Source organism: Chanodichthys erythropterus, chromosome 21, assembly GCF_024489055.1.
Source record: "Chanodichthys erythropterus isolate Z2021 chromosome 21, ASM2448905v1, whole genome shotgun sequence".
Classification (NCBI taxonomy): Eukaryota; Metazoa; Chordata; class Actinopteri; order Cypriniformes; family Xenocyprididae; genus Chanodichthys; species Chanodichthys erythropterus.
The window spans coordinates 2448446-2475843 of NC_090241.1; the positions used below are offsets into that span (position 1 = coordinate 2448446).

The 27398-nt window shown below is 34.7% G+C and overlaps 2 protein-coding genes across 4 annotated transcripts in view; both read left to right on the forward strand.

The window, feature by feature from the left end:
* Positions 1-5294: 5294 nt before the first annotated feature.
* mlpha (melanophilin a) lies at positions 5295-21908 on the forward strand. 3 transcript variants are annotated; one of them, XM_067374283.1, is made up of 16 exons: positions 5295-5337; positions 6070-6197; positions 8636-8857; positions 8953-9065; positions 11913-11954; positions 12119-12183; positions 13836-13925; positions 14004-14118; positions 15052-15087; positions 15784-15980; positions 16934-17017; positions 17139-17360; positions 20622-20792; positions 20946-21110; positions 21206-21277; positions 21367-21908. In XM_067374283.1, the coding sequence occupies exons 2-16, from the start codon at positions 6088-6090 to the stop codon at positions 21430-21432; spliced, it is 1770 nt and encodes a 589-aa protein (XP_067230384.1). In that variant the 5' UTR covers positions 5295-5337; positions 6070-6087; the 3' UTR covers positions 21433-21908. The 3 variants fall into 3 exon arrangements, with proteins under 3 accessions (XP_067230384.1, XP_067230385.1, XP_067230386.1); XM_067374284.1 differs by lacking the exon at positions 20622-20792; XM_067374285.1 differs by lacking the exons at positions 20622-20792; positions 21367-21908 and having other exon boundaries at positions 21206-21286.
* A 2973-nt stretch (positions 21909-24881) lies between these two features.
* lrrfip1b (leucine rich repeat (in FLII) interacting protein 1b) overlaps positions 24882-27398 on the forward strand; it is a 46169-nt gene continuing 43652 nt past the window's right edge. The window contains exon 1 of the mRNA XM_067373590.1: positions 24882-25396. Coding sequence (XP_067229691.1) covers positions 25307-25396 — 90 coding nt within the window. The 5' untranslated portion in view covers positions 24882-25306. The remainder of the gene's footprint in view (positions 25397-27398) is intronic.

Genomic DNA, 27398 nt, shown 5'->3' on the forward strand with positions numbered 1-27398 from the left:
GTGTTGCTTGCTTAAACGAATCAGTTGTTGAGATGCACACACCTTCAGATGACCTTAATATTCATAACATTTCACACACCTTCAGATGACCTTAAAATTCGTAACATTTAACCCCTTTCAACTGCGTGGCTATATCTGCATTCTCTCCAACCTATCCTTGTGAGGCATTGAGCACAGTTGAAGTGGGTGGCTATTTTAGCATGGTGAGAATGAGAGAAGCCACAGATCTCCAGGAATAGACTCACAGTGGGATGCAGGCCTCATGTTTCCAACCCTGACAATTACAGCTGCTGGTAGGCATGTTTGTAGGCAATATTATGGGCCAGAGGTTAACACTGACTCTTCTGTCAGCTACAGAAACTGTTGCTATGGCCTTAAAACAAACCCTAACGGTGGATGTGAATAACAATGCAGTACGTGTCAAGTAACCAGTAAACAGCCATTCAAATGAATGCCATTATAAGTTTACAGCTATAAGCTTTTGGTTTGTTTGTTTTTTAGAGAGTGAACAATACCTTATTTTATCAGGATTTATAAAAACTGTAGCGATTTTATAGCAACACCATGAACACTGGTTCTTGGAAAATAAACTATATATTTTTTTTCTTCTTCTTAAAAATAAAAGCACTGAGACTAGAGAGTTAAAGTGCTAATGTTTCATGTTTACTTCCAGTTGGTTTACTCAACATATCCATTATCAAATTCAGACTCAAATCTGTACATTTAACTACTACAGCGTACTTGTTTTAGAGACATGTAGAAAACCAAAAATTAGACAATAAAAACTCTGAGATTCTGGTATTAAACAAAAGAACAGCTGTTTACAGGGTTGACCTGTTGATTTGAAGCTCTTGGAGAATGTTGGCCTGAGCTGCTGTGAATAGTATTGTGCATGTCTGTCATGTATATATATCTGTTTAGCTGGAAGCTCAGCTTTCATGTTTCTAACATGCTGGAGGCCTTGATGGCACGGGAAGTGTGTGCACGTGTGTGTCAAGACCTTCTTGGTCCAGAAACTAATTTTAAGGAATGTTCTTCCAAGATTTGCCATTAACAAATGATTGGTTCATTACCAGCTATCAAACAATAATTATACTCTATGTATTGTATTCTATTTATATTTATAATTATAATCTTTTTAAGTAATATAAAGATACATTTTTTCCATTAGGAAATGAGCCACAGACACTACAGCATAAAACAGTTTTACCCACATTAAAGTGCTTTCATTTCTGGCTCTGTGCATGTCTTCAGTAAAATACAGGTTTGCGTATATTTTATTTCTTCTAAAAATTCGTTATTGTTCTGTATATCGTTTAAAATTTAATGCAAAGCAGCAAACAGGGGCAATGTGAGTTACTTAAACGAGTGTCGCGTCTGTCTTTTCGTGTGATGGAAACGCCTGATGCCTTGCATAAAATTGTATGATTTTATTCAAAAAGATACAGAATATAAATACTTAGGACATTAAAATATGTTCTCAGAATTGTACACTGATTATTAATGGACAGGTTATGGAGTCAGTGGCAGCATTTTTCGGCTACTAGTGAACTGAAAGCAGGGCGGCGGTCTGAAGTTATCAGTTCCCCCGCCGAACGCGAGCCATCTCCGGCACGAGATCCAGCGCCGTTGCGGTGGAAAAAGGACAACAGACACTGGTCGATAATATTTGTTAAACAAGCTTAAATGTAGGCAATATGTATTTAAAACAATATAAAATATGTCATACTATAAAATATGATCGAAAATAGACTATTTAAAAGTTTAGTGGATTTAAGTTAATCCGTAAACATTAATTTATGTATGAAGTAAAAGAAAAACTAAGCAGGTATTATAGTAAAAATGAATCAACCCATTGCTGGGTTAAATAAGCAACCCAATTTGCTGGGTAAAATTAACCAATATGTCCTATATTTACCCAGCCCTTGGGTTGAAAACAACCCAAATTGAGTTGTTTTTAATCCAGTGTTTTTTAGAGTAGTAAAAAAAAAAGTAATACATTTAAATATATATATATATATTTGTTTCATACTAAGTATTGCTCAAATACATTAACACATTTTCTGAAATATCGCTTGAGACTTACTGATATTAAAATTTGAATTAAACTTTATTTGGAGTACTACTTATGCACAATGCACATTTCTTAATATTAAGCCTAAAATGTGTTTTAATGTCAATATTGATAAGGATTGTATGAACTTGGAATAATATTAGTCTTTAAATGCAAGATATTTAACGTGTACCTAAAGTATACTGGCAATAGTTCCACTTTAACACATTCAAATATACTTCAGTATATCATTAGTTGGATCTCAGCACTACTTCTGCACAATTAAAGTGCATTAAGAACAAAATTAGTTGTTCCAATTTAGAAGACTTTAAGTATACCAGTTTATATACCACAAGTACAATTGCAGGGTATTTTAATTAAGTACATAAATATGTAAATGCACTTTTTTTTCAACTCTTTAGATCATTTTAGTTCCCACTTTACAGCTCATCAGTAAAACACTCAACCAGTCTGTGTAAGGACCCATTTGGTACATTAGAAAAGCTCAGCAATACTTCCCTAAATAAGAGCAGGACTTCCCCTAGCCAGCACCCAAAGACAGGTCATTGCATGGGAGCTAATTTTAGAGTAATGAATCAGCCTGCCCATAGTCTAGCCCCAATGCACTAAAGGGCAACTCTCATTCAACCTCCTATCCTACAGCATAAATCGGGACAAATCTTTTACCTGAACCACGGCCCTAGAGAGGGGCTTTTCTGTTTATCACTAAGGTAAAGACAGTGCTGGACCAGGGAATGCAAAAAAAATGATTGTTTAGCTATTAAATTCCAGGAGAGAAACTGCTGTGTCATTTTGCACAAGACATGAAACATTACTGAGGCATTGCAGAGTGCGGTGATGTGTAAAACTATCCCAGATTCATTTTTAGCCACCACAGACATTGCCTGTAGATGGGCGTACAGTAAATAGAAACTTTCACTCTGTCATCTTGCCATTTGCCTCATAAGCTTTACTGTAATGTGCACCACCATTAATGTCGTGCCTGATGAAGACCTGATGGTCGAAACGTTGTACGAGCTACAATAAAGTTTTTTGGAGCAGTCATATCAGTGTTCGGACATCATATTTGTTTTTTAGCACCATTAATGTCACGTAAATCATTTAAAACTGGTTATTATAAAAACACAAAACCCACAGATGACATATTACAATAGGAAAAAAAGTTACTATTGCTTTTCACTTTGGAAGTCAAAAGGTTGAACATGGCAGGTGGCAAATTGCATGTGCTGTATATTCCAAGTGTTCTGGGGGTGTACGGTAGAGTTTGGTGAAAATCAAAATGAAATGTCGCATATGAAGGCTGCATATGTCATTGAGGCCATCTCATTTTAAAAAGTTAAGTAACCATTAGATTGTAAAGCAAGAAAGAAATTCAAAGTTTTTTGCTAAATCGTATGTATTTTACGAGTTACCAAATTCGTATGCATTCATACGAATGACCTACTCCTAACCCCATCCCTAAAGCTACCAGTCACTGTTGTTTAGACAAATCATATGAATTCATACGAATTAGCCACCTCGTAAAATACATATGAATTAGTCGTGAGATAGAGTTTATTTTACACCTCGCGAGGAACAACAGTCAATTTTATTACAGTTACTTTTCTTAAAGCTGCAGTCCGTAATTTTTGCCTCTTTGTTGCCATCTCTGTTAGAAACCTGCAATTGCAGTTATTTGTGGAATTATCATCTTTAAGTTGGTTGTGCATCGGCATCTTCAGCAGATGAATCTAATGTTTGCAGTCACTGCATCGGTGTGGATACTGTATTTTGGAATCACAGATTCTGCGTCTGGGACGTATAAGAAAAATAAGAATTTTCACCAGAAAATGTCGTCTGAACAAGTAAGTAACATGTCTGCCACTTTTGTTCTGACCAACTGAGAAAAAAACATTACAATAAATCATGCTACCAATGGTGATTAAATCTAACGATCGCTTAGCTCGGATCACGTCAAACCGTGCAAATTATTATTATTGTTATTCTTTGTTCTCAAATTGTTGATGTTAACAACAACAGCATTGCGTGACTATGTGTATTTATGCTGCCTTCACGTGCTATCGGAAATTTTATAACTCTCACTTCTGAAGTCGTGATTACGAGCTTATCGCATTCAAGTTTCAAAATGGGAGGGCGTTCATGTGCAATTTTTTTTTTTTACCTCGGAAATTCGTATTTACAATAATTCTGATAGGCAGCATTAGTGTGTATTAGTGTTACCTGTAGATTTCAATTTCTGTAGTCACTCCAAAGTCTGAAGTCTTTTGCATTTGACTACGGGTGAATCTCCAGTTGACATCTAGATTATAATCCGCCATCAAACTGATACGTTTAACTATTGCAGCTGCTGTGAGAAAAGGCTATAAATGATCCGCTACAGCATCCTCACTTGAGATATAGCCTACTAACCGGGGCTCGTTCTTCATATAAACATGTGGCAAAGATGAACGCCGACATGCTCGAATTTCCCGCGGATACCCACCAGTACCGATTTTATTATAAAACATTATTACAAGCTTACTGTTGTGAATCAGGCTAAGGTAAGGAGATAGTTTTGAACACTGTCTGGTTATTTACTCGCTCAATAATTGATTTTGGATTATTTTTAACCAAAAAAAGTTACGGACTGCAGCTTTAAATAAGTAGCCAATACGCAGCCTCCGAAATGAGACGCAGCTATTTTATCATGTGAAATGAACTTGTTTTTGAAAGAATAGGTTAAATCAATCTTTAAAAGTAAACAACTTGTCGTCACCCACTGGCATAATGATGTAACCTGTAGAAAGAAAGAAAATACCCATGCAGACTGTAAGTCTGGAACACAGATAATGTTAGTGATACAAGCAGTAAAAAGTCCCAGTTGTGTTGCAGTATGAAAGTTTTTTGTTTATTTATTTTTTAACACGACTAAAGAAGAATTAGAGAAAGGCTAAAACTTAATTAACATTAAAACAAAAGTAAAATAAAAAAGGCAAATGTTTAACAAACTGCTTATTATAGAAGAGATTGAAAAAAGAAATCAATAAGATAAAAGCAAATAATAAAATACAACTAACAATCTCTCTTCAAACAACAATTATTTTAAACTGTCTGGGGAAAAAAATCATTAATTTATATTTCAAGCATGGAAAGGGTGGAGCTTTCTCTGCATTTCATTTGAAAAACTAGACATGTGATTAAGATTGTCATACCTCTGACTTTCCTCACATTATCTGCCTCATCCTGAGAGACTTGGAAACAGCAGTTACGTGTCTGCAAGCAAGGTAAACTAAATCTTCATTATCACTTATGAAACTATTTCTGTAAGTGTAAAGTCTGCTTTTTAATGTTTTAATAGGTAAATATTTTTAATAGCTTTAATATTAAGTCAATTCCTCCTGCTGCTATGAAGGCTAAGAATGTGAAGAGTTCATGTATGTAATCACACTGTACTTTCTAATGACTGCAGCAGGTATCTGTCAGACTTGATTCATATCCTATTACACTCTTGCTGAAATCATTATGATCACATCATGAATACTGTATCTGTGAGGAGCCATGGTAATCAATGCACTATGAATTAGAATGTCATTGGGCCAACATCGATATTTAATGAAATGCATCCATCATTTTTTTATTTTTTTAAAGATAATATAGTTGTTGTGTTAGCACTAATTTTATTAATGCTTCTTTCATAATGGAATTCACAAATTTGATTTGAATCACTGATGTTATTCATGTTTACAGAATAATCTATCCTGAATTATTTTGAAGGCTTGTTAATGGAGTTTTTAAATGTATCTTTATTTAAAGTAGCTGCCTAGACTTTGACACGAAAAGTGTCACACCCGATGGATGGATTCTTGATTATAATGATCGGTGCTTCATATGTTGAACATATCCCATATTGGAAACTTGCTATCTATCAAGAGGATAAAGAATGACAAAAGAGTTGCATTTTCACTAGACTTCATATTGGGTCACTTTTCCTGTTATTTTGTTTTTAAAAAAAAAAGATAAACCAAGCTCTGATCATGGATAAGAAGTTGGATCTGTCCAGACTAACAGAAGAGGAGGCCAAACATGTGTGGGACGTCATTCAGAGAGACTTCGAACTCAGGAAGAAGGAAGAGGAGAGGCTGGGGTGAGGACTTTAACATGGTTAAACTTTAGGTTACCACTTATCCAGCTAACAGGGAACGTTCTGGCAAGGTTCTCTCAAAGTTATGAACAAAATGTATCATTAATAGAACATTCATTCAGAGTTATATGGTCTTTAATAATGCTCTCAAAATGTTAACACCAAAACGGAATTTATACATCGTTCATGGAATTTTATTTCTGAAAGTTTTTAGTTGGATCTTTATGTAACATTTTAATGTTACTGCTTGTTTCAGAACATTCCGAGAACATTCAAAAGTAACATTCTCATAATGTTTGCAAATTATAAAATGGAATGTCCCTTAAAGCTTGCAATAACAACAACAAAAAACATATTTAAAGCATTAAAACAAACTTGAAGTTTTGAACATTCAGAGAACATTAACATTTTTTTAACTAAATAGGAATGTTAGAAAAACATAGTGTACTGTGAGGTCTATCCACAGTGCATAATTTATTCCATATGTCTCTATATATCATACTATAGTACACGCCAGAAAAACCAGGTTATGAGAAAGGGCAGTAAGTGTGAAAGGACACTGTTGTAAAGACATCATGATGATCATGGTACAGTCACAAGGCCTGATCACACCATTCCACTGGCTGGGAAAACATGATGCCCCAGAGCTCTATTCTTTTTCTACAAGGAGGTCTCTGTTTGCCTATTGAATTGTTATTTGCTTAAGTTGGAGGATTATGTTCTTTTCTATTTGTTGGCAAGGACACTCATATAGTGTATGGCTTGAATTCAAGTTAAATTCTTGATCTGGGGTTGTATTCACAAAACATGTTATCCTACCACTAAGAGTTCTCCTAAAGTTCTTAGCTAAGAGTTTTTTCCTAAAACTTATTCACAAAGCTGCTGAGACAAACTTTTACTAGGGAACAGAGAGAAGTCTTAAGCTAAGAGTTAGGTATCATGTTGCAATATTCAAATAAAGATTTTAAAATGTAGGCTAAGTGTCACTAATTATTAAACAAGTATATGTTCAGATAATTGCCAGCCTCTTACATGTCTGCAGATTGCAGAATTCAAGCGACAAACGTTTTATAAACAAAGTTCAAGAGGATTACGTTCAAATGGTCTATCTAATCAGCTGGAGAGGAGGCATATATACGCAGCCGACTCACCTGTTATCTCTACAGTTTTCTGCATCCCTCCGCCATCCCAACTCCTCACTTTTGGCTGCTTCCTATTCCCAGGATACGGGGGAGTACAGTGAACTTGGAGCCCTCGATGCACTTCGATCATGTTTATTTTAGTCATTTACTCTATTTGATCCTTTGTAACTTGTGAAAACAACTAGTAATTGTACAATTGGACATTATTTATTTATCTATTTTCAAAGATGTATTTTTCTTGAATCAAGAAGCATTTACTTGACAAGTAAAAATATTTTCTTGTTTTCAGGAAAAATAAGTCAAAATTGAGTGAGTTTTTCCTTAAAACAAGCAAAATAATCTGCCAATAAGCAAAATAATCCTATTTCAAACCAAAAATAAGATATATAATCTTGTTTTCAGTTTGGATTAAGATTATTTTGCTTACCACATTGGCAGATTATTTTGCTTGTTTTAAGGAAAAACTCACTTAATTTTGACTTAATTTTCCTGAAAACAAGAAAAAAAATTGTACTTGTCAAGAAAATGCTTCTTGATCTAAGAATTTTTAGATATTTGGACTAGAAACAAGACAAAAATTCTAAGTAAGAACAGCATTTTTTTGCAGTGTACTATCAATGCAATTTCTTCCTGCCTATCGTCCGCCATGTTTATTCTGAAGTCTTGAGAGATTTTGCAAGATTTTCCTTGTTCATAGTCATCTGTTCGTGTGTGGCATGCTGTTTTTGTCACATCACAGCACACCACACACTATACGAATAAATCTAGTAGTTTTTGTCCTCATGTTTGTAGTCTCTGACATTTTGAAAATCTTATAAGATTTTATATATCTTTTAGTGTGTATTCAGCATTAGGAGTCCTCTTGACTACTCCTAACGTTTCACAGATTTAGGAGCTAGTTAAAATGCTTTGTGAAATACACATAGAGCAGAAATTGAGGAGTCCTTTTTTCTTAAGAGTTTTCCTAATTTGGCAAGGAGCTACATTTAGCCATAAGATGTTTTGTGAATACGGCCCCGGACTGTTTTATGATATCCATTAAGTGTTCTAGTGCTGATATTATGCATAGTGGAATTCAGTGTTAGCTAACAAACATTATGTGTCCTGCACATAGATCAGAGGTTGCTTGTTAGTGATTTATATTTAATTATTTAAAATGTTTTTAGTTGAGTGCTAAGCCAAACCTGCCTACAGAAAAGCAACCCGATTCTTCGTCAAAGTCACAAAGCTTATTTCAGCTCATGCATGTCATTATGCTGAGACATTCTGAAGGCTCTGTCTGTTTGTATTACATCACAGGGAGCTTAAATCCAAGATTGAGAAGGAGGAAACAAAGAGGGAACTTCTGGGGTCTCAGACAAATCTGAGTGACTCTCACTGCATCCGCTGCCTGCAGCCCTTTAAGTTCCTGGTGAACAGCAAACGGCAATGTATGGACTGCAAACTCTACACCTGCAAGACCTGCAGCCGCTACAACAAGAAGGAGCGTGGCTGGGTGTGCGACCCCTGCCGCATGTCCAGGTTAGAAAGATCAGATGACATCTACAGAGTTTATGCACTTACAGTAGTACATCACTAAGATAAAACTATACATAACACCTGTTTTTTTAATGCAGGGTCCTAAAAATTGGAACCTTGGGGTGGTACCATGACAATGTACGGTCTCGCTTCAAGCGTTTTGGCAGTGCAAAAGTAATGAGGTCACTGTACAAGAGATTAAATGAAGATGGTGAGTGCTATTAAAAGCCCCCGATAGCCTTTATTGTGTACACATAAGCTGTCACATCATCACACTGGTTCGGTATCACCAAGTGCGGTATCACTAAGTGCTTATCTGAGCAAGTGAGTGTTAAGTAAGAGATAATGTACAGTCAGCCAGTCATTATCGCAAAATAAACCCTGGCATGGTGATTGGGTCTCGGAATTAGGGCTCTTGTATCACCCTGAAGGGGTTTATTTTGCGATAATGACTGGCTGGCTGTACATTATCCTACTTAATACACAGCTACTTACCAAATAAACTGATATGTGGACATCAAATATTGATTTCAGTTTAATATATTCACTCTAAAAAATGCTGGGTTAAAAACAACCCAAGTTGGGTTGACAATGGACAAACTCAGTGATTGGGTTAAATGTTTGTCAGCGGTTGTGTTAAAAGTACTGTATTTCTTGCTTTAAATGAACCCAAATTTTGTTGGAAATGAACATTTATTGATATGTTTAATAAATAAAAATAAATAAAAATTTATTAATATGTTTAATGAATAATAATTAAACAATAAAATTGCTTATAAATAAATGTTCACCTTTTGATTATTATTGTTGCCTCTAGTAATTATGTGTCTGATTTTTAATTTCCAACAAATTTTGGGTTCATTTTAAGCCAGACATATAGTCATTTTTCAATAGTTGGGTTAAATAAAGCTCCCTAGCATTTTGAGCAAACATTTAACCCAACCGCTGGGTTAAAAACAACCCAATCACTGGGTTTGTCCATTTTCAACCCAACTTGGATTGTTTTTAACCCAGCATTTTTTAGAGTGTAGTATACATAAATTTTAACTATATAGTCACTTTGTATAAAAGCACCTGCTAAATGAAGAAATGTAAAAAATCTTCAAGCTTCCGCTAAACTAAAAATGCTTTTTTACATTTTATATTAAAATTTGTCCATTTTTAACCCACATTTGGGTTGAATAAACCCATATTTTTTTTAGATTGTAGTATTAAATAAATAGTTTAGTAAATGACAGCATAATAAATAAAATATATATGTTAAGTTGGCCATATTTTAGAAATTAATTTAGAATTTAGAATGATTAATTTAGGTCACTATACACTCTACAAAATGCTGCGTTATAAACAATCCATTTTGGGTTGATAATGGACAAACCCAGCTGTTGGGTTTGTTTTAAGCAAGCAATACAGTAATTTTTAAACAATACACTCTAAAAAATAAAACATTGGTTCAACAACAACAACAAAAAAATATTTTAATGTTTTCCACTAGAATTTTTAACTTAAGCCAATTGGGAGGATTACATTAATTCAAAGCAATATTTTGAGTTGATCCAACATAATGTTTTAAGTAAGGTGAAGATGTCTTTTTGCCACAATAAATACACATTTCTAAGTAACATGAACTTAATAATTGTCAACATGAATGCAACTATTTAAGTTGATCCAACATAATGTTTTGAGTAAGGTGAAGATGCTTTTTAGACGCAATAAAATGCATTTTTAAGTAACATGATCTTACCAAGCACCGCTTGTCACCATGATGGTAAATCTCCAAAAACCCACATCAACTCTTCTAAATTAGCATAACAAAACACTAATTACTGCTAAATCTCCCTTACCATTAATCTTGTGCAAAAAAACATTATATAACACTTTAATTTTAGCATTTACTCTCCCTTTCAAGTGCCATGGGCAAAGCATGATGGGAAATATAAATCCCAGCCCAGTTTCACTTAACTTAAGTTCGTCTAAATTAAAAGAAGCGTTCATATAACTCAAAACAATTTACATGTCATCAGATTGTATTTTACATTAACAGAACTTAAAATTAAATACATTTTTGATTTGAATTTGTGTGTCATCCATTCTCAATAAAATAACTATTACAAGTAAAAAGTCTAACAGCATTTCAGAACTTGATTTTTTATTTCACAACAATATATATATATATATATATATATATTTAAGTAAGTAAAGGTCCCCTGAATTATAGTTTTTAGAGTGTAGTTGGGTTAAATAAAACTACCCAGCATGATGGGCAAACATTTAACTCAACCACTAAAACAACCTAACCGCTGGGTTTGTCCATTTTCAACCCAACATGGGTTGTTTTTAACCCAGCATTTTTAGAGCGTAAACAGTGCACTGTTAATTTTTGTTAAATAATCACTGTTCAATTTTTTAATTTCATATGTGAAAAAGAACAAACATTTCTCTGATCAGCTCAACTAGAATGATCAATGATCAGTGTAACATATAATGAATATTTAAAGCTTGTGTGGCAAGAGACAGCAACAGTTAGACCATGTGTAATCGTTGTTATGTCTATGTGTATTTAGTTACCAAAAGGATTTGTTTATCAGTCCTCTGAACTCAAAGAACTCTGTCCAGAGGCTGAGCTCCAGAGCTGAGGCCACAGCTGGGTCACATGCTGTGTCTGGGGCACTGCTGAACCTGTTGATGTTGTTTATAGCCTTGCACGACGGGACATGTTAAACAGAAAAATGAGAAACCTTGGCTGAACGCACAAATGGAGGCATAGAGTATTTATCCCAAGGTTAAAAATGACATCTGTCTTTGGTTTACAGCTGTAAAATGGTTTATGTTCTTTGTTTAGTTATGAATTATGACTTTTGTTGTGGTATTATGTACTTCAATGCAGAAGTGATTACTGAAGTATCTAATTTGTTAAAAATACCTGACAAATGTGGCAATAATTCCACATATTATATTCTGTGTGAGTGCTTGAGTTAAATATTCTTTAAAGAATATCAGATTTTCCCTTTGTGTTGCACAAGACCTGCACTTACATTATTGTCCTTTATTTCTCGAGGGCACCGTGAAGATGACACACAGAGCATGCCTGACGTGCGCAGTGAGTACAAAACACATTCATGGTGTTGTGAAGAAAACAAGAGGAAAACAGAGTTGGTGTTATCACAGAGTAGAGCTGAGGGCATTGCTGACGTATCAGTAATGAAACCATGGCATTCCTTTTGATAGTGCAACACTGTAATATATAATATGTTTTATTCTTAGATGTGCATAATGGTCATCATGATGATGAACATATGGATGCTGCTGAAGCTCAACGTTATAAGCAGGTAGATTAATTTATGTTAGGTTTTTGTATTTACATTGAAGACCAGAGAGCCGAAAGGCCCGTTCACACCAAGAACAATAAGTATAAAGATAAATATAATTGTCCTTGTTGCATTTACATTGCTTTAACCAGCAGATGTCCTCAGCATGCTATGTTTCGAAAGAATAGCTAGTGTAATCGATCTAATCTAACAGAGAATTTAGCTGACAAAGTCAATATAGTGGAATAAAAACAACGCCTAGTCTTTTAAGTAAGTAAGACAATGTTGTCAAAACTAGTGCTGAATATGTGAGGAAATTTTATTTTAGCTTTTAGCTTTTATTTTATCATTCTGAAAGTGATCCCAACAATATTGTTTCTCTCTCGTTATAGCTATAGCTGTGGTGTGGACAGTGCAATTATTTTATATTTAGAATGATTGTTAGAACTATGTTTTTATCATTATCTTTATAGTTATCGTTCTAGGTGTGAACAGGCCTTTATTAGTACAGTTTGTGTGTAAGGGAACCAATACGCTGTGAAAAGCCATTTCTGCCACATAAGTCATGAGATATTAATTTACAATTATGAGATAAAAAGTCAAAATTATTAGATATTAATGATTAATTTACAATTATGAGATAAAAAGTCAAAATTATGAGATACTAAGTCATAATTATGAGAGAAAAAGTCAAAATTATGAGATACTAAATTACAATTACGAGAGAAAAAGTCAAAATTATGAGATACTAAATTACAATTATGAGAGAAAAAGTCAAAATTATGAGATACTAAATTACAATTATGAGAGAAAAAGTCAAAATTATGAGATACTAAATTACAATTATGAGAGAAAAAGTCAAAATTATGAGATACTAAATTACAATTATGAGAGAAAAAGTCAAAATTATGAGATACTAAATTACAATTATGAGAGAAAAAGTCAAAATTATGAGATACTAAATTACAATTACGAGAGAAAAAGTCAAAAGTATGAGATACTAAATTAAAATTACGAGAGAAAAAGTCAAAATTATGAGATACTAAATTACAATTATGAGAGAAAAAGTCAAAATTATGAGATACTAAATTACAATTATGAGAGTAAAAGTCAAAATTGTGAGATACTTCGTCATAATTATGAGATGAAAAATCAAAATTATGAGATTAAAAGTCAAAATTATGAGAAATGGTCAAAGTTATGAGAAACTAATTCATATTTGTGAGATAAATAGTTGAGATAAGAGAGAGTTTTGAAATTGTAAGATACTAAATCAACATATGCTAGTGAGAAAAGGTTTTTGACGTATGTCAAAATTATGACATTAAAAACATTTTATGTCATTATGACTTCATATGTCATAATTATGACAAAAACTTTTCAATGTCATAATTTTGACTTTTTACATCATCATTAGGACTATGATTTATCGAAGCATGATTTATTTTTCTTTTTTTGTGGCGGAAATTGCCTTCCTTACTACACTGACTTGATGGGCATGATGCTTCTGTTGCAGCTGAATGCTATACATTACTGTTTATCACAAATATTTTAGAATCATTATGTAAAAGCACTGTGAATATTTTCAAAGTGTGCTATTATGATAAGAGTGTCTTAAACCAGTATTCTGTCACTCATATTATCTTATATGAACTGTTGTGACTTCCTCTCAGATACGGAAGACCAAGCGTCTACTCTCTGTCCACCCCATGGATCTTGACATGGACGACTACGCCACTCACTCTCGCAGACAGTCTCTCCAGGTATTGATTTGGCTCATAATATTGTTATCAACATCCACATTTTTAAGGGCATTATAAGCACGTTTCTCTCTTCTCCAGCACATCCATGAAGATAGAGGTCAGCGGAATGATCTAGAATACAGTTCTGACATGTACCATCACCATCATCATCGCATGAACCGCAGGAAAAGCCTCGACAGGTTCTTGCGCCCAGGTGAAGCAAACATGTTCTGTTTGTACATTTCAGTCTCCATTTCTTTCTTTCTCTTCCTCACCTCTCTCACAAAAAGGCAAATTTACACAAACTGCTGCTGGATGGAGTAAAAAACTGATCACGTTTCAGGGGCTTCATGTAAAACGTGGCGTAGATTTCATTTAAAAAAGATTTGCATATGCACAAAGTTTTCAGATTACACATAAAGACAATTAATTTTGCCTGCCCTAGTGAAAAAATATTCTAAAATGTATTTGAAATATGATTATTTTATGCTAAGTATACTACAAATACATTTACATATTTATGTGCTTAATAAAAATACCCTGCAATTGTATTTTACTGGTATATTACTAAATCTGCTGAACTGGAACAACTAATTTTGTTCTTAATGCACTTTAATTGTGCAAAAGTAGAGATCCAACTAAAGATATACTGAAGTATATTAGATTGTGTTAAAGTGGAACTATTGCAGGTATATTTAAATAACTTGCATTTAAAGACTGATATTATACAGAGATCATACAATCCTTATTAATAGTGATATTAATACTAATTTTGGGCATAATATTAAGAAATGTGCATTGTGCAATAAAGAAATACTCCAAATAATGTTAAATTATACTTTTATATCAGTAAGTCTTAAGTGATATGTCAATAAATGTTAATGGATATGAATATATTTAGTATTTAATAAATGTATTTTAAATAGATTTTGGTATCGTTTTTTTTTTTTTTTTACTAGGTTGTGTCTATACAATATTACACTGATTTGGAAATCATTTTCTTAATCAGTGACTCAGGTCAAAAAAAAATCTAAACGTTCTTTAAACAATATAAATTTAAGTGAACAGCTGTATAATATATTAACTTGTTTTCAGAGAATGTATTTTAATATATATTTTATGTATTTTAATTATATGTGGAATGCAGGTGAACTCAAAAACAAGGGAGAGCTGGATCCATGCAGTGAGTTTACAAACAGAATAAACATAATAACGATCAAACACGGACACCAAAGAACCAGGGAACAGAATGAGCACACCAAGAAACACTGTACATGTAGGACAAAACTCGACAAAGAACACAAGAAACACTGGGGTGTAAATACTAGAGGAGTAATAGGCAAACAAGACACACCTGGGAATGATCATAGAACTAATCAACTAGAAAAACTACAAAGAACTACAAAACATGGAAAAGAACAGGAAGTATATAAAAGTACACACAAGACCAACAGAACACAGACCAGTGTTTTTAATTCAATTTTAATTAAATATATTTAAATGTTTTTATATTTTAAATACATTACACATTTTTTAATATACAAACAAACCATAATGTGTGCAATTTTGCATGTTTTACTGAAGGAATTTTTTTTTTTTTTTTTTTTTTTTTTTTAAATCCAGCATCTGTAGATCACTGACATAACTTTTTTAAAATAACATTTGTATTTATGCTGTGCATAATGTTGTAGTAGGTCAAGGTTAAGTGGGTTAAGAGGTTAAGTATTACAGATCATCTTACAATATTCATTGTATTTTAATATCTGTTTAGTACATGTTGTGTAATAGGATGCACTGCATGGACAGTCACCAAGATAACTTAAATGCATTTTCAGCATTAAGCACATTAACTCATTTGTCACCTTCATTTTTGTTGTAGATGATGGCTTGTATTCTGAAAACAGAATGGTACGCGCTCGCTCTCTCTCTAAAATCAACTCCTCTATGGCTCCACGCCAGATCTACCTGGACACTTCAGAGGAGGAAGATGTGTTCCGTTACCCCGTCTACCAGCTGCCCCCACGACGCCGCAGTCGAGCTTCATCTCAGGAAAACATTAATCAGGGAGCACCACCGGTATGATTAAGAGACTATATTTGCATTTGAATTATAGTTATACTTAAAAGCACATCATATTTTTGATTGGACTGACACTTAGTGAAGATGCATCATCATAAAAAAGCAAAATGTTTGGTTATAGATGCCATTGTAAAACATGCTCTATTCACAGTTAGAGGAGGTGTTCAAGGATAGGGAGGCAAAATTAGTTGTTTTCAGCTGGTCATTTGATTTCAACAAGGTGACTCCCATCAGGCTACTGATATGACTTGAATCTTCACCTCAGATGGATGTACATGATTTTAAATATACAATAACATAAAAAAATGTGGGGTCACTCAGGTTTTATATTTTATTTTTTAAAGAAATTATTAAAGTTTATTAGTTTATTACATTGTTAGAAACTGTTCTTTTGAACTTTCTATTCATCAAAGGATTATAAAAAAAGCAAACACAAGTGTGATATTAATACGAAATATTATACATGAGCACATAATCTGCATATTAGAATAATTTCTGAAGGGTCATGTGACACTGAAGACTGGAGTAATGATGCTGAAAATTCAGCTTTTGCCATTACAGAAATAAATTACATTTTGTAATATATTAAAATGGAAAACCTGTATTTTGAATTGTCATAATATTTCACAATATTACTGTTTTACTATATTTTTGAGCATTAGAAACTTGTTTTAGAAACATTAAAAAATCGTAAACTTTTGAACATGAATAGTGTGTCTTTTATAAGTAATGTTTTTATTGCAAATTATTGTAAGTATTGTAAGTTATATTAGTTTCAGTTACTTAATGATTGTCTGTTATTGTAGAATAATTGATTTCAGATGTGTCACATAAAACAAGAAACTATGTTTTCTTCAGACAAAAGTCTGGCTAGAGTGACTACATTGATCAATCTGCATATTAAAGTCAACTTAACTTTTGTTGATCTTTCACATGTTACTGTGCGGTAGATCAATGAACTGAGCAAGAGAATGTCTGCCATTGAGAGTCTATTGAATCGGCTGGAGGAGAAAATGACTTTGCCTTCTGATCAGGTAAAGTCTCAGAAATGAAGAAACGTAGCTCATTTATTCCAGTACTTCTTATTATCCTAAAGGTTTCACGTAGGCCCATCTCATGATTTTAATAAAAATGACTTATTTTGTATGTTTGTAGCCCGTTCAGCCCACAGCAGGGCAGATGGAGGAGGAGAAGCTTAGGAGAAAACTAGATGAGCTGATGAGCGACAAGGCGCTTTCCTCTGATGAAGATGAGCCGAAGAGACCTGCTCAGTCCAAAGGGTCCAAGGGTGTGAAGGGGGAACCGGCACCAACAGCCCCTGCGTCCCAAGATCCCTTGAGCTCCTCCAGTGATGAAATGCCCACTGAAGCACAAAAGGTGAGTAAGCAGATAACACGAATGAGTCCAAAAATCTGATGCTGCCATTGTCCAAGGTAAGGTTTTCCTGAATTAATTAATTAATATATATATATATATATATATATATATATATATATATATATATATATATATATATATATATATAATTATTATTATTTTTTTTTTTGTAAAACAATTAATGCAGATTTAGATCTATCATTATCAGACTATTAATGGAATACCAGATGGTATTAAAAGTCACACATTCTTTCCACAGGCTTCCCATATTATCGGTAACATTTTATAGAATGCCAGAACAAATAATTCACTAAAGGGATTGTTCACCTAAAAATGAAAATTCTGTCATCACCCTCATGTTTTTCCAAACCCATAAGACCTTGGTTAATCTTCGAAAAAAGTGCCAACCATGTGTTCCTGTCATTAAACTAGCAAAAGTGGATTTAGACACGCACTAAGTGCACTTGCGCCATGCACTTTAGACCATGCACTTAGATCGTTAAAATAGGGCCCTAATTTTCAATGTATGTGTGTTTTTTTTTTCTCGAATCCTTTCCCACAAAAAAAAAAAAAAAAAAATTGTGTCTCATTTGATTGGATGGACCAGCCTTCAATCTGAGTGGGCCAGTGCCACCCTGACCTTTATGTAGCATCACAACTGTTTGATATGATGAAGTTTTGGTTACCTTGACTCTCAACGGAGGGACAGAAACCTCTCAGGTCTTATGGGTTTGGAACGACATGAGGACGAGAAAATGATGACAGCATTTTAATTTTGGGGCAAACTATCCCTTAATAATCTTAAAACACTGAGTTTAGCACTAGAATTTTTATCAGTATAGGAAAAGAAACATACGTTCGTAGTTCCCCTGAGTTGTTTTCATAACTAATCCGTGTCTTATCTAAAGACCATTAAGCATTAAAGGATTAGTTCACTTTCAAATGAAAATCCCCCTCAAGCCATCCTAGGTGTACAGTATATGACTTTCTTCTTTCTGATGAACATAATCAGAGATACATTAATAAATATCCTGACGCATCTGAGCTTTATAATGGCAGTGAACGAGACCAACGAGTATGAGCTGAAGAAAGTTTTTTCATCCACATCCATCCATCATAAACGTACTTCACATGGCTCCGGGGGGTTAACTCTCTGGAGTCCGTTAACAGCGTTTTGCAGGATTTTTTTCCACATTGCAGCAAAACAGACTTAAAATACTCTGTCATTTCTGGTCATAGAGACACAAGTAATATATCAATTGAAACTATAGAATATCTTCTTTTATTTGTGTACACTCAGAGTAAAAACACAATGTTGTGCTTTTTGTAAAATAAAGAAAACTAACATGATGCGTGATCTCTCGTCTCCCTCTGAACGAAGTCCAATCTGATAGTTCTCAGAAAATGAACTGTAACTTAGTGAATACTAATGACAGAAACAATTGACTTATGTCTAAAGAAACATTGAAATGTCAGGTTTTAAATCGTGTAAGTCAAATCGAAAACAAACCTTCTGTGTTTATGTAATCTGTATGAAAAGAGAGCCATGTCAGAAGTCCGTGATTCAGCTCATTATCCGCTAATGCGGCCACGCCCAAGGAGCCAGCGCTATTCAGACGCAAAATCAGAGGCAATACATGCATTCATCGTCTCAATCGTGTATTTATTGTCCTGAAAAGTGTTTATCTGGATGTTAAAGCCATGGTTAGCGATCTCTAGAAGACATGCCGTTACTTCCTGGTTCATTTTCTTCTTTATATGAATTTGTGGCCTGAAGGTGTACATAGCGCCCTCCGGCTGCAAGTATGAATTGAAAACACAGTATCCAGCACTCATAGTGATGACAATAAATATTGAATAAATATTACTCTGTATAGAAAATTGACATAAACATATAAGAATCCATCAATATCTCTCCAAATGTGCATGCTTTTAAGCTAAAAGGCTATATGAAATGCCATAGAGGTAACATAATAGTTCAGACACTTTGTATCACAGAAATACATGATATTTTAAAGAATATAATAGAATACCATTATTTTAAATTGAGCTGAGACATGATTACAGAGGGTTTTTTTCACAGCCTACCTGACTGAAAGGCCTCATTAATATGCAAATCATTTCAGGTCATTATTATGCGATTCTTTTGTCTTCTCAGGTGTAAATGGCCCATTATTCATGATGGTTCACACCTCCACGCATACTGTGTTTCTTGACAAAAAGTGTCTTACAAAAACTAAATCAATATATTGTTTAATATGAAGGAGTAGGCAGCATAATTTTTACATAATTCTGAAGCAAAACTCTAGTCTACAACCTCCAATACCCAGAAGTCTTGTCAATACAGATTTAATATACTTTTTTTTGGCCTTATTTCAGTGACTTAAGTTTTTTGTTTTTTCAATAACCACGCATAAACATTATTCCTTCAAAAACATGTACATACATGTTCCTCACATATTATGGTAGCTTAGTTTGTGCTGAATACAGTGTAATGACACTTGTGTCATTAATATGTTTATGAACAACTGAAAAAAGCACAAATGTCAGGGCATGTCAACTTCTCCAGGCCCCAAAACAGCTTCAGACTCCAGAGGGTTAATAAAGGCCTTCTGAAGTGAAGTGATGTGTTTGTGTACGAAAAAATCTATTTTTAACAAGTTATAAAGTATAATATCTAGCTTTCGCCAGACTGCCTTCCGTGTCCAACTTATGAAGAAAGTGTAAAACTTTTGCAGTTCAAAAAGCTTACGCTGTCCTACGCCTTCCCTATTCAACATACGGAAAAGCTTGACACGATGCCAGTTCCTTTTTTCCCCCCCATAATTTGAATACAGAAGGCGATCTGGTGGAAGCTAGATATTTTACTTCATAACTTGTTATTAAACATCGCTTTGCTTCAGAAGGCCTTTATTAACCCTCCAGAGCCATGTGGAGTACGTTTATGATGGATGGATGTGGATCAAGAAACTTTCTTCAGCTCATACTTGTTGATTGTCGCTCACTGCCATTATAAAGCTCGGATGTGTCAGGATATTTATTAATATTTCTCAGATTGTGTTCATCAGAAAGAAAGGCATATACACCTAGGATGGCTTGAGGGTGAGTACAGCTTGGGCTATTTTTCATTTAAAAGTGAACTAATCCTTTAATGTCACTTATGCCTCATTTAGCTATACTCACAGTCATTTTTTAGGGTTTTAATGCTGATGAGGCTTCTCTCCTCTCGGTTAATTGCTCTTCCCTCTACATGGCTTTCAGAGATCCACCGCGGCGGCCCTATGCGACATCACAACTGAGATTCTAAGAACAATTAATGCCACTGAAAGCGCTATGAACGAGTTGGCCCACTCAAATCCTAATGACAGACTTCAGTTAGCGGGCACTGATGTTAAGCAGGCTGATGATGCATACAGGGAACTTGAGGAAAATGTAAGCTTATCCCTCTTATAGATCCTGTTATGTTTGTTTGAAGGAGAGAGTTTAGACACTTGGAATACCAATGGGTTTTATATCACTAACATTTGTAAGATTTGTTCAGAACTTAATTTTTGCTGTATTTTCTTTCTTTATTTTTTACCGCAGGTATACATGACTTCAGGGAAGTCCTTCGATATAACGAAAAAGTTGCAAATGATTGAACAGAATGCCAAGAATCACTACAGAGGCCCGCTAACTGATTCAGAGCTCTCTGATCTAGAGGACCAGGTTGCTTTGGCAGCCGCTAAAGTTCAGAGCACAGAAAGTGAGGTGAGTTATACATTACAAAAACATATTATGTGGCTCGACTCTATCTATCTGTCTATCTATCTATCTGTAGATATTAATTATTTATTATCTATCAGGTCTCAGACATCGAGAACAAGATAGCTGCTCTAAGTGCTAAAGGATTATCAATTGATAAAGCCAAGAAAAAGGTGAACTGAACAAAGATCATTGGAAAAATTCGATTAATTTTCTTGCAGATTTGCAACTAATTAGGTGTTTTTGTTTAATTTTATTCCAGGCACTGAGTATACAACAAAAAAGGAAGTTTTCCCAAGACATTCCTTCAAACAGAGTACACTTTTGAGTGTAAACAGGACATCACTTTAACTTCTCTGTTGCATCGGCCCTTATACGTGTGCATGCATTCAGTCCAGAGGATGTTTTGCAAATCATCAGAAGACAAGAATACTCTGAGCCCCAAAGGATTAAACAGTATTTTTCCATTTATGTTCAAATTTTAATTGCATGAGTTATGTTGTTTCAGAATGCATTTTCACTAGTACAAATTGATTCAATTGCTATGAATAACATTTCTCCTATACACAAATGCAATGTAGATGTCAGTGAGGTTATCATGTATTGCTAATGAAATATACCCTATATATGAAAATATATGTGCCCATATTACTCTGTGATATAATGACTTATCTAATATTAATCTGATCTTGAAATAGCACTAATAAACTTTGTGTCTTGTGTAAATGATCAGGCGACTTGACCAAACCCCAGCTTTAACTAAAATCATTATTAGTTAAAATAATGAAATTGACAAAATATGTATTCCTGACAAGAAAAATTGCTTTTCCTTGCTTGCTTTGTTCCTCAAATTACGTTTATAACTTTGAGATTTTAATAATAAAGGAAGGTATAACAAATAATAGTTTTTCCTTTATTACATCATTCTTTTTAGGGATACACTAAACTTGTCACTTACCTTAACACTTGAAGTTATAAATGTTGATTCATTAGAAATGTAACACTTGTTCCTTTGTAAAACGCATTGTAAAATAGAACATGTTTGTGTTGCTTTCCTGCTTGGAGGGGGAAAAAAAGATATTGGTTTGACAAATGGTTTGCTGGTCTTAGCCTGGTCATGCTGGTCTGTTGACTAGTTATAAAGGCATTCAGGCTAAACAACAGCTTCTCGACCATCTTAAGTTAAGGCACTTCTAACAACAGCTTTTGCTTAAACGTTAGCAAATGCTTTATAATAGATCATGCAAATCATTCAATCTCTCATTCTAGTGACTAGTGGTGAAGTGAAAGGCTGCAAACAAGGAAAGGTTCATTTCATGCTGACAGACTTCATTACAAGCAGGGGATAGATAATTGTTGGATGCCAAGCCAAAGCTTGACCCCATTATTGCAATTGCATCTGCTTGATGTTCATTGTAGAGGAGTGTGCTTCCCTCTAGTGGACATATAAAGAAGGCTAGCATTTCTCAGATCTTAACTTAAAATCTCAAAACTGCTCCACATCATCTAGCCACTTGTGTGCATCATGAAAGCAGTTTCTCATTCTTTTGAACAAATTGCAAATGCTTTGCATTTATGCAATCGATTAATTGTCTGCTGTTTCCTACATTATCAATTGCTTATGACATGCATGCTGATCAAAGTATATTATTAATATTCTGTTAATTAGTCTTACCCCTCAAACATCTAAGCATTAGTTCCTTCCACAAGTCATTAAATGCAAAACTGTTAAGCATATTTTCTACACATTTCTATTAGATTTTTTTTTGTAATTGTGTCCTGAATTGATAAACTGCAGAGGTGAATTCTGAATTTCACTAATGAAGGAAAATGTGAAGCATTAGATCAACCAGTTCTCTAATATAGCTCAACGGTACATCTCATGAAGCTTCATTTGGGAAGCATATAGACAGAGCACAACTTAGTATTACACACTCTGACAATGGAAGAACAACAAGGAAACAAACAGCTGGGAAGAAGATTATATAAGAATAATGGCCACTATTGTAGCTCATGTTCTCAGTCATGACATTATGTTGAAAAGTGTTGGGAGAACAACTGTGTCCACAATCATTAACATGTTTGTAGACAGAACAGGTGTGTAATCAGACAATGTTTACTACTGTAAAACTGTACTTACTGTAATGCTATATTACATTAGTCCACTTGCATTTTACCTTATAAATATACTTTATTATAGAGACATAATGTAACACACACAGACATTTTTTTGTTTATATTGCAATGACATTGTACTATCATTTGTTGAAAGACAGACCGTGAAAGTGTAACTGTGAATCCAATCCAGTCTCTTGCAATCAATATTCCACATAAAAGTAATGTGTAAATATGTTTTGTTGAAATTTATATGCCATTGAGATAAAGTGCAGTCCTGTGCATTTTCAATCATTGACATCAAAACTGTAGCCAGTTTACATCTGAAAATACTAACCGAGTACAATGTTATATTGACATGACTAAACATTTTGACTATCTTCTTTGTGAACAATGACACAAGGACTTGAGTTCATTGACATACTTACTTTTGAGAGATGAACTAAGGATTTTGAGCACATTACAGGCTTTTGCAGGTAATCCGTTGTGTGCTGCTGTTTGTACCAATTGTTTCGAGAAATTCACTTAGCTACTGGTTTGCAAGTCTTAAAGATGATTCAAGAAATGTAACTGAGAAAAATTAAAAATCTAAGTTGCAAAGAACCTTGCAATTGTATTAGGGAATATTGTGCTTTTCCAGTGATTGGATGTACTGGACTTATATCAGAATCCTTTATTAGTAGCTGCTTTATAATCTTTTATAAAATATGACGATTATATTTTTTAAATTAAAAAGAAATATCACACATGCAGTCAGACATGTATAACAACATTTTCTCCCATAGGTGGCTTTGAAAATCACATCACCCTGGACCACAAAACCAGTTATAAGTCACACGGGTATATTTGTAGCAATAGCCAGCAATACATTTTTCTTTTATGCCAAAAATCATTAGGATATTAAGTAAAGATCATGTTCTATGAAGATATATTTTATAAATTTCCTACCATAAATAAATCAAAAAATGTATTTTTGTGAGTGGATATGCATTGCTAAGGGCTTCATTTGGACAACTATAAAGGTGATTTTCTCAGTATTTTGATTTTTTTGCACCCTCAGATACCAGATTTTCAAATACACTCTTAAAAATAAAAAAAAAAAAAAAAAAAAAAAAAATGGTTCTGTTAAGAACTGCTCAATGAAAGGTTCTTTGAGGAACCAAAAATGTTTCTTCCATGGCATCGATGCGAAAACCTAAGAGTGTAGTAATATTATCCTATCCTAACAAACCATACATCAATGGAAAGCTTATTTATCCAGCTTTCAGATGATCATACCCTTATGACTGTTTTTTTTTTTTTTTTTTTGGTCTAGGGTCACATATGACATTGTAATTGTCTAATAAAGCAGGCAGATAGATAGATAGATAGATAGATAGATAGATAGATAGATAGATAGATAGATAGATAGATAGATAGATAGATAGATAGATAGATAGATAGATAGATAGATAGATAGATAGAAATGGCTTGTGAATCATATCCAACAATAATATTCTGAAGATATTTTGTCCTAAATGAAAGAAGACGGAAATAATTAAAATGCAAAGATAGGCCCCGCCCACACGCTCCGCCCACTTTTCCGCGCAGCGCCCGTCCAGCCCTCAGACCGTGTGCCATTGGGCTGCTTTATTCTCATCCTAGGGCCGCTCATCATCCGGTTCGCTTTGCCCTAGAAACAAATGCAGCTCTGGACCGACAACTTTATTCTTTATTCGTTTGGTTTGACGCTAGAATGGAAGGAATATAAAGGGATGAGCGTCTACATTCACAGGAGTGTATATGGTGTATCGGGCTCATCAGCAGACTGTCATCTTCCGTGATGTTTTGACAGATCGATGTGTCGTTTGAATGTGCAACAGGCTCCCGCCATATATTCATGCGCTTCATGGAGACGATGGGTCATCAAAGGGAGGATGTGTCCTAGGGCTCTGCGTTTTTTTGCTTGTGGTTACAATATAACCATTTATTAATGCTGGTCACTCACGACCATGTCTCTTTGAATAGTGATCTTTGATCTGCACACAGCTGAACAGCTCTTCAGTTTGGCGAGGTCATTTTTGTGCCAGAGTATAAGGGAATTTAAAATGGCAACTCAAGTTACGGGGAGGAAAAGAATTCCCAACCGGGAGAAACTATCGGCGGAGGATGATGCGCTCAGTCAAATAGCTCGAGAGGTAAGACAGATGACCAGCATTTCACGCGCTCGATCATGCTGCGCAAAATGTCGTCTGGAGTTCTCCAAATTTAGGGGATCTCCAATGATCTTGATGAATTATGAAAGGGTCGGTTGTGCTGTTCTGTCCTCACTCCCCGTTTTCCGCATGCAGTAAGGAAAAATGAGCACGGATACGATGACGCTTGTCCTTCAATAATGTGAATGGGAAACATTGCACCCCTCCCCTCCCAATTATTAGGCTCTCGTGAATGACAAAAACGCATTATTCGTCGCAGTCTGAATCGAGGTATTGTTGCTAGCATGACCTACATGATTGCAGAATAGGTTAATTACAGTCTTAAACAGTCGAGTCAAGCATTTGTCCCTATAGAAATAGCGTTATAGTGCAGTTGAGCAACAGCATCCTCATGTTTGGATACCTGCACAGCCTCGTGACGTCATGAGGCGAAGATCAAACGAAAATGCTGACGTCACAAGCTGCTCTGATGCGGCACATCACACCCAGTGAATGGCCCAAATAGCCTTTAGGGATGTATTTTAAAATACACAGAGCTCAAATGGTGCTGATCACTTAAATACTCTGCCACATGTGATCCTCGGTTTTCAGTCCTTAATGAAAAGCAGACGCAAGCAGCTACTAGGTTTCTTTCTTTTCTGAAAGGAAAATGTGGGTCATAAATGCAGTAAAGCTTGTTGTTTTTACCTATGCTCATCTGTTATTATCTGTTATAAACAGTTAATGGATGTTGTTATAGTGTTTCAGAAGATGTCCCAAGTCAGAGATTTGTTTTTAGTGCCACAAAAATATGCAGGTTTTCACCTAAATACCTCTGTGACCTTTTTGGATCAACGGACCACATCTGGAAAGCATTTCCTCACTGAAGAATCCTCACAATTTTCCCCATCACACTTCTTTCTTTTAATTGACCTTGACCTTATCTTGATTCTTAGCTGGTGCCCTTAAAGGGATAGTTCAACCAAAAATTTACTCACCCTCAAGCCATCCTAGGTGTATTCTTTCAGACGAACACAATCGGAGATATGTTTAAAAATATCCTGGCTTTCCAAAGATTTAGAATGGTGGTGTTTGCATCCAATACATGCATCCATCCATCATAAAAAATTGCTCCAGGGGGTTAATAAAGGCCCTTTAAAGCAAAGCGATGCATTTTTGTAAGAAAAATATCCATTTTTAAAACTTTATTAACTATAATAACTAGCTTCCAGCCGATTTGCGGCGGAAGAGTGACCTCTGATCCGACGCATGATGCAATGATGAATGCAGAAGCGCAGAGGATAGAGCAAAACAAAACACCGGACACCAATTAGAAGTCTAAAATGAGAAATTTTAAAGAGAAATGTCGGAGAATTTCGATATAAGAGAAGGGGAGCTTCAGCCATATTTGTTTGAACCGTGAGAGGCGTCTAAGCTTACTATACTCCTACATCTGTGTCATACATCGCGTCACGAGTTACTCTTGTGGCACAAGTTGATTTGCGCAGCATACATACAGTCGTCTGCCATATTTAAATCAGCTGATGTGAGTACAGTGGTTCAGTATTAATATTAAAAAGCGACGAGAATATTTTTGGTGCGCCAAAAAAACCCAAAATAACGACTTATTTAGTGATGGCCGATTTCAAAACACTGCTTCAGGAAGCTTCGTATCATAAATGAATCATATCGTCGAATCTGCTGTTCGGAGCGCCAAAGTCACGTGATTTCAGCCGTTTGGCAGTTTGGCACGCAATCCAAATCATGATTCGATACGCTGATTAATTTATGATCCAAAGCTTCCTGAAGCAGTGTTTTGAAATCGGCCATCACTAAATAAGTCGTTATTTTGGGTTTTTTTTGGCGCACCAAAAATATTCTCATCGCTTTATAATATTAATATTGAACCACTGTACTCACATGACCTGATTTAAATATGTTTTTAGTACATTAATGGATCTTGAGAGAGGAAATATCATTGCTCCCTATGGAGGCCTCACAGAGC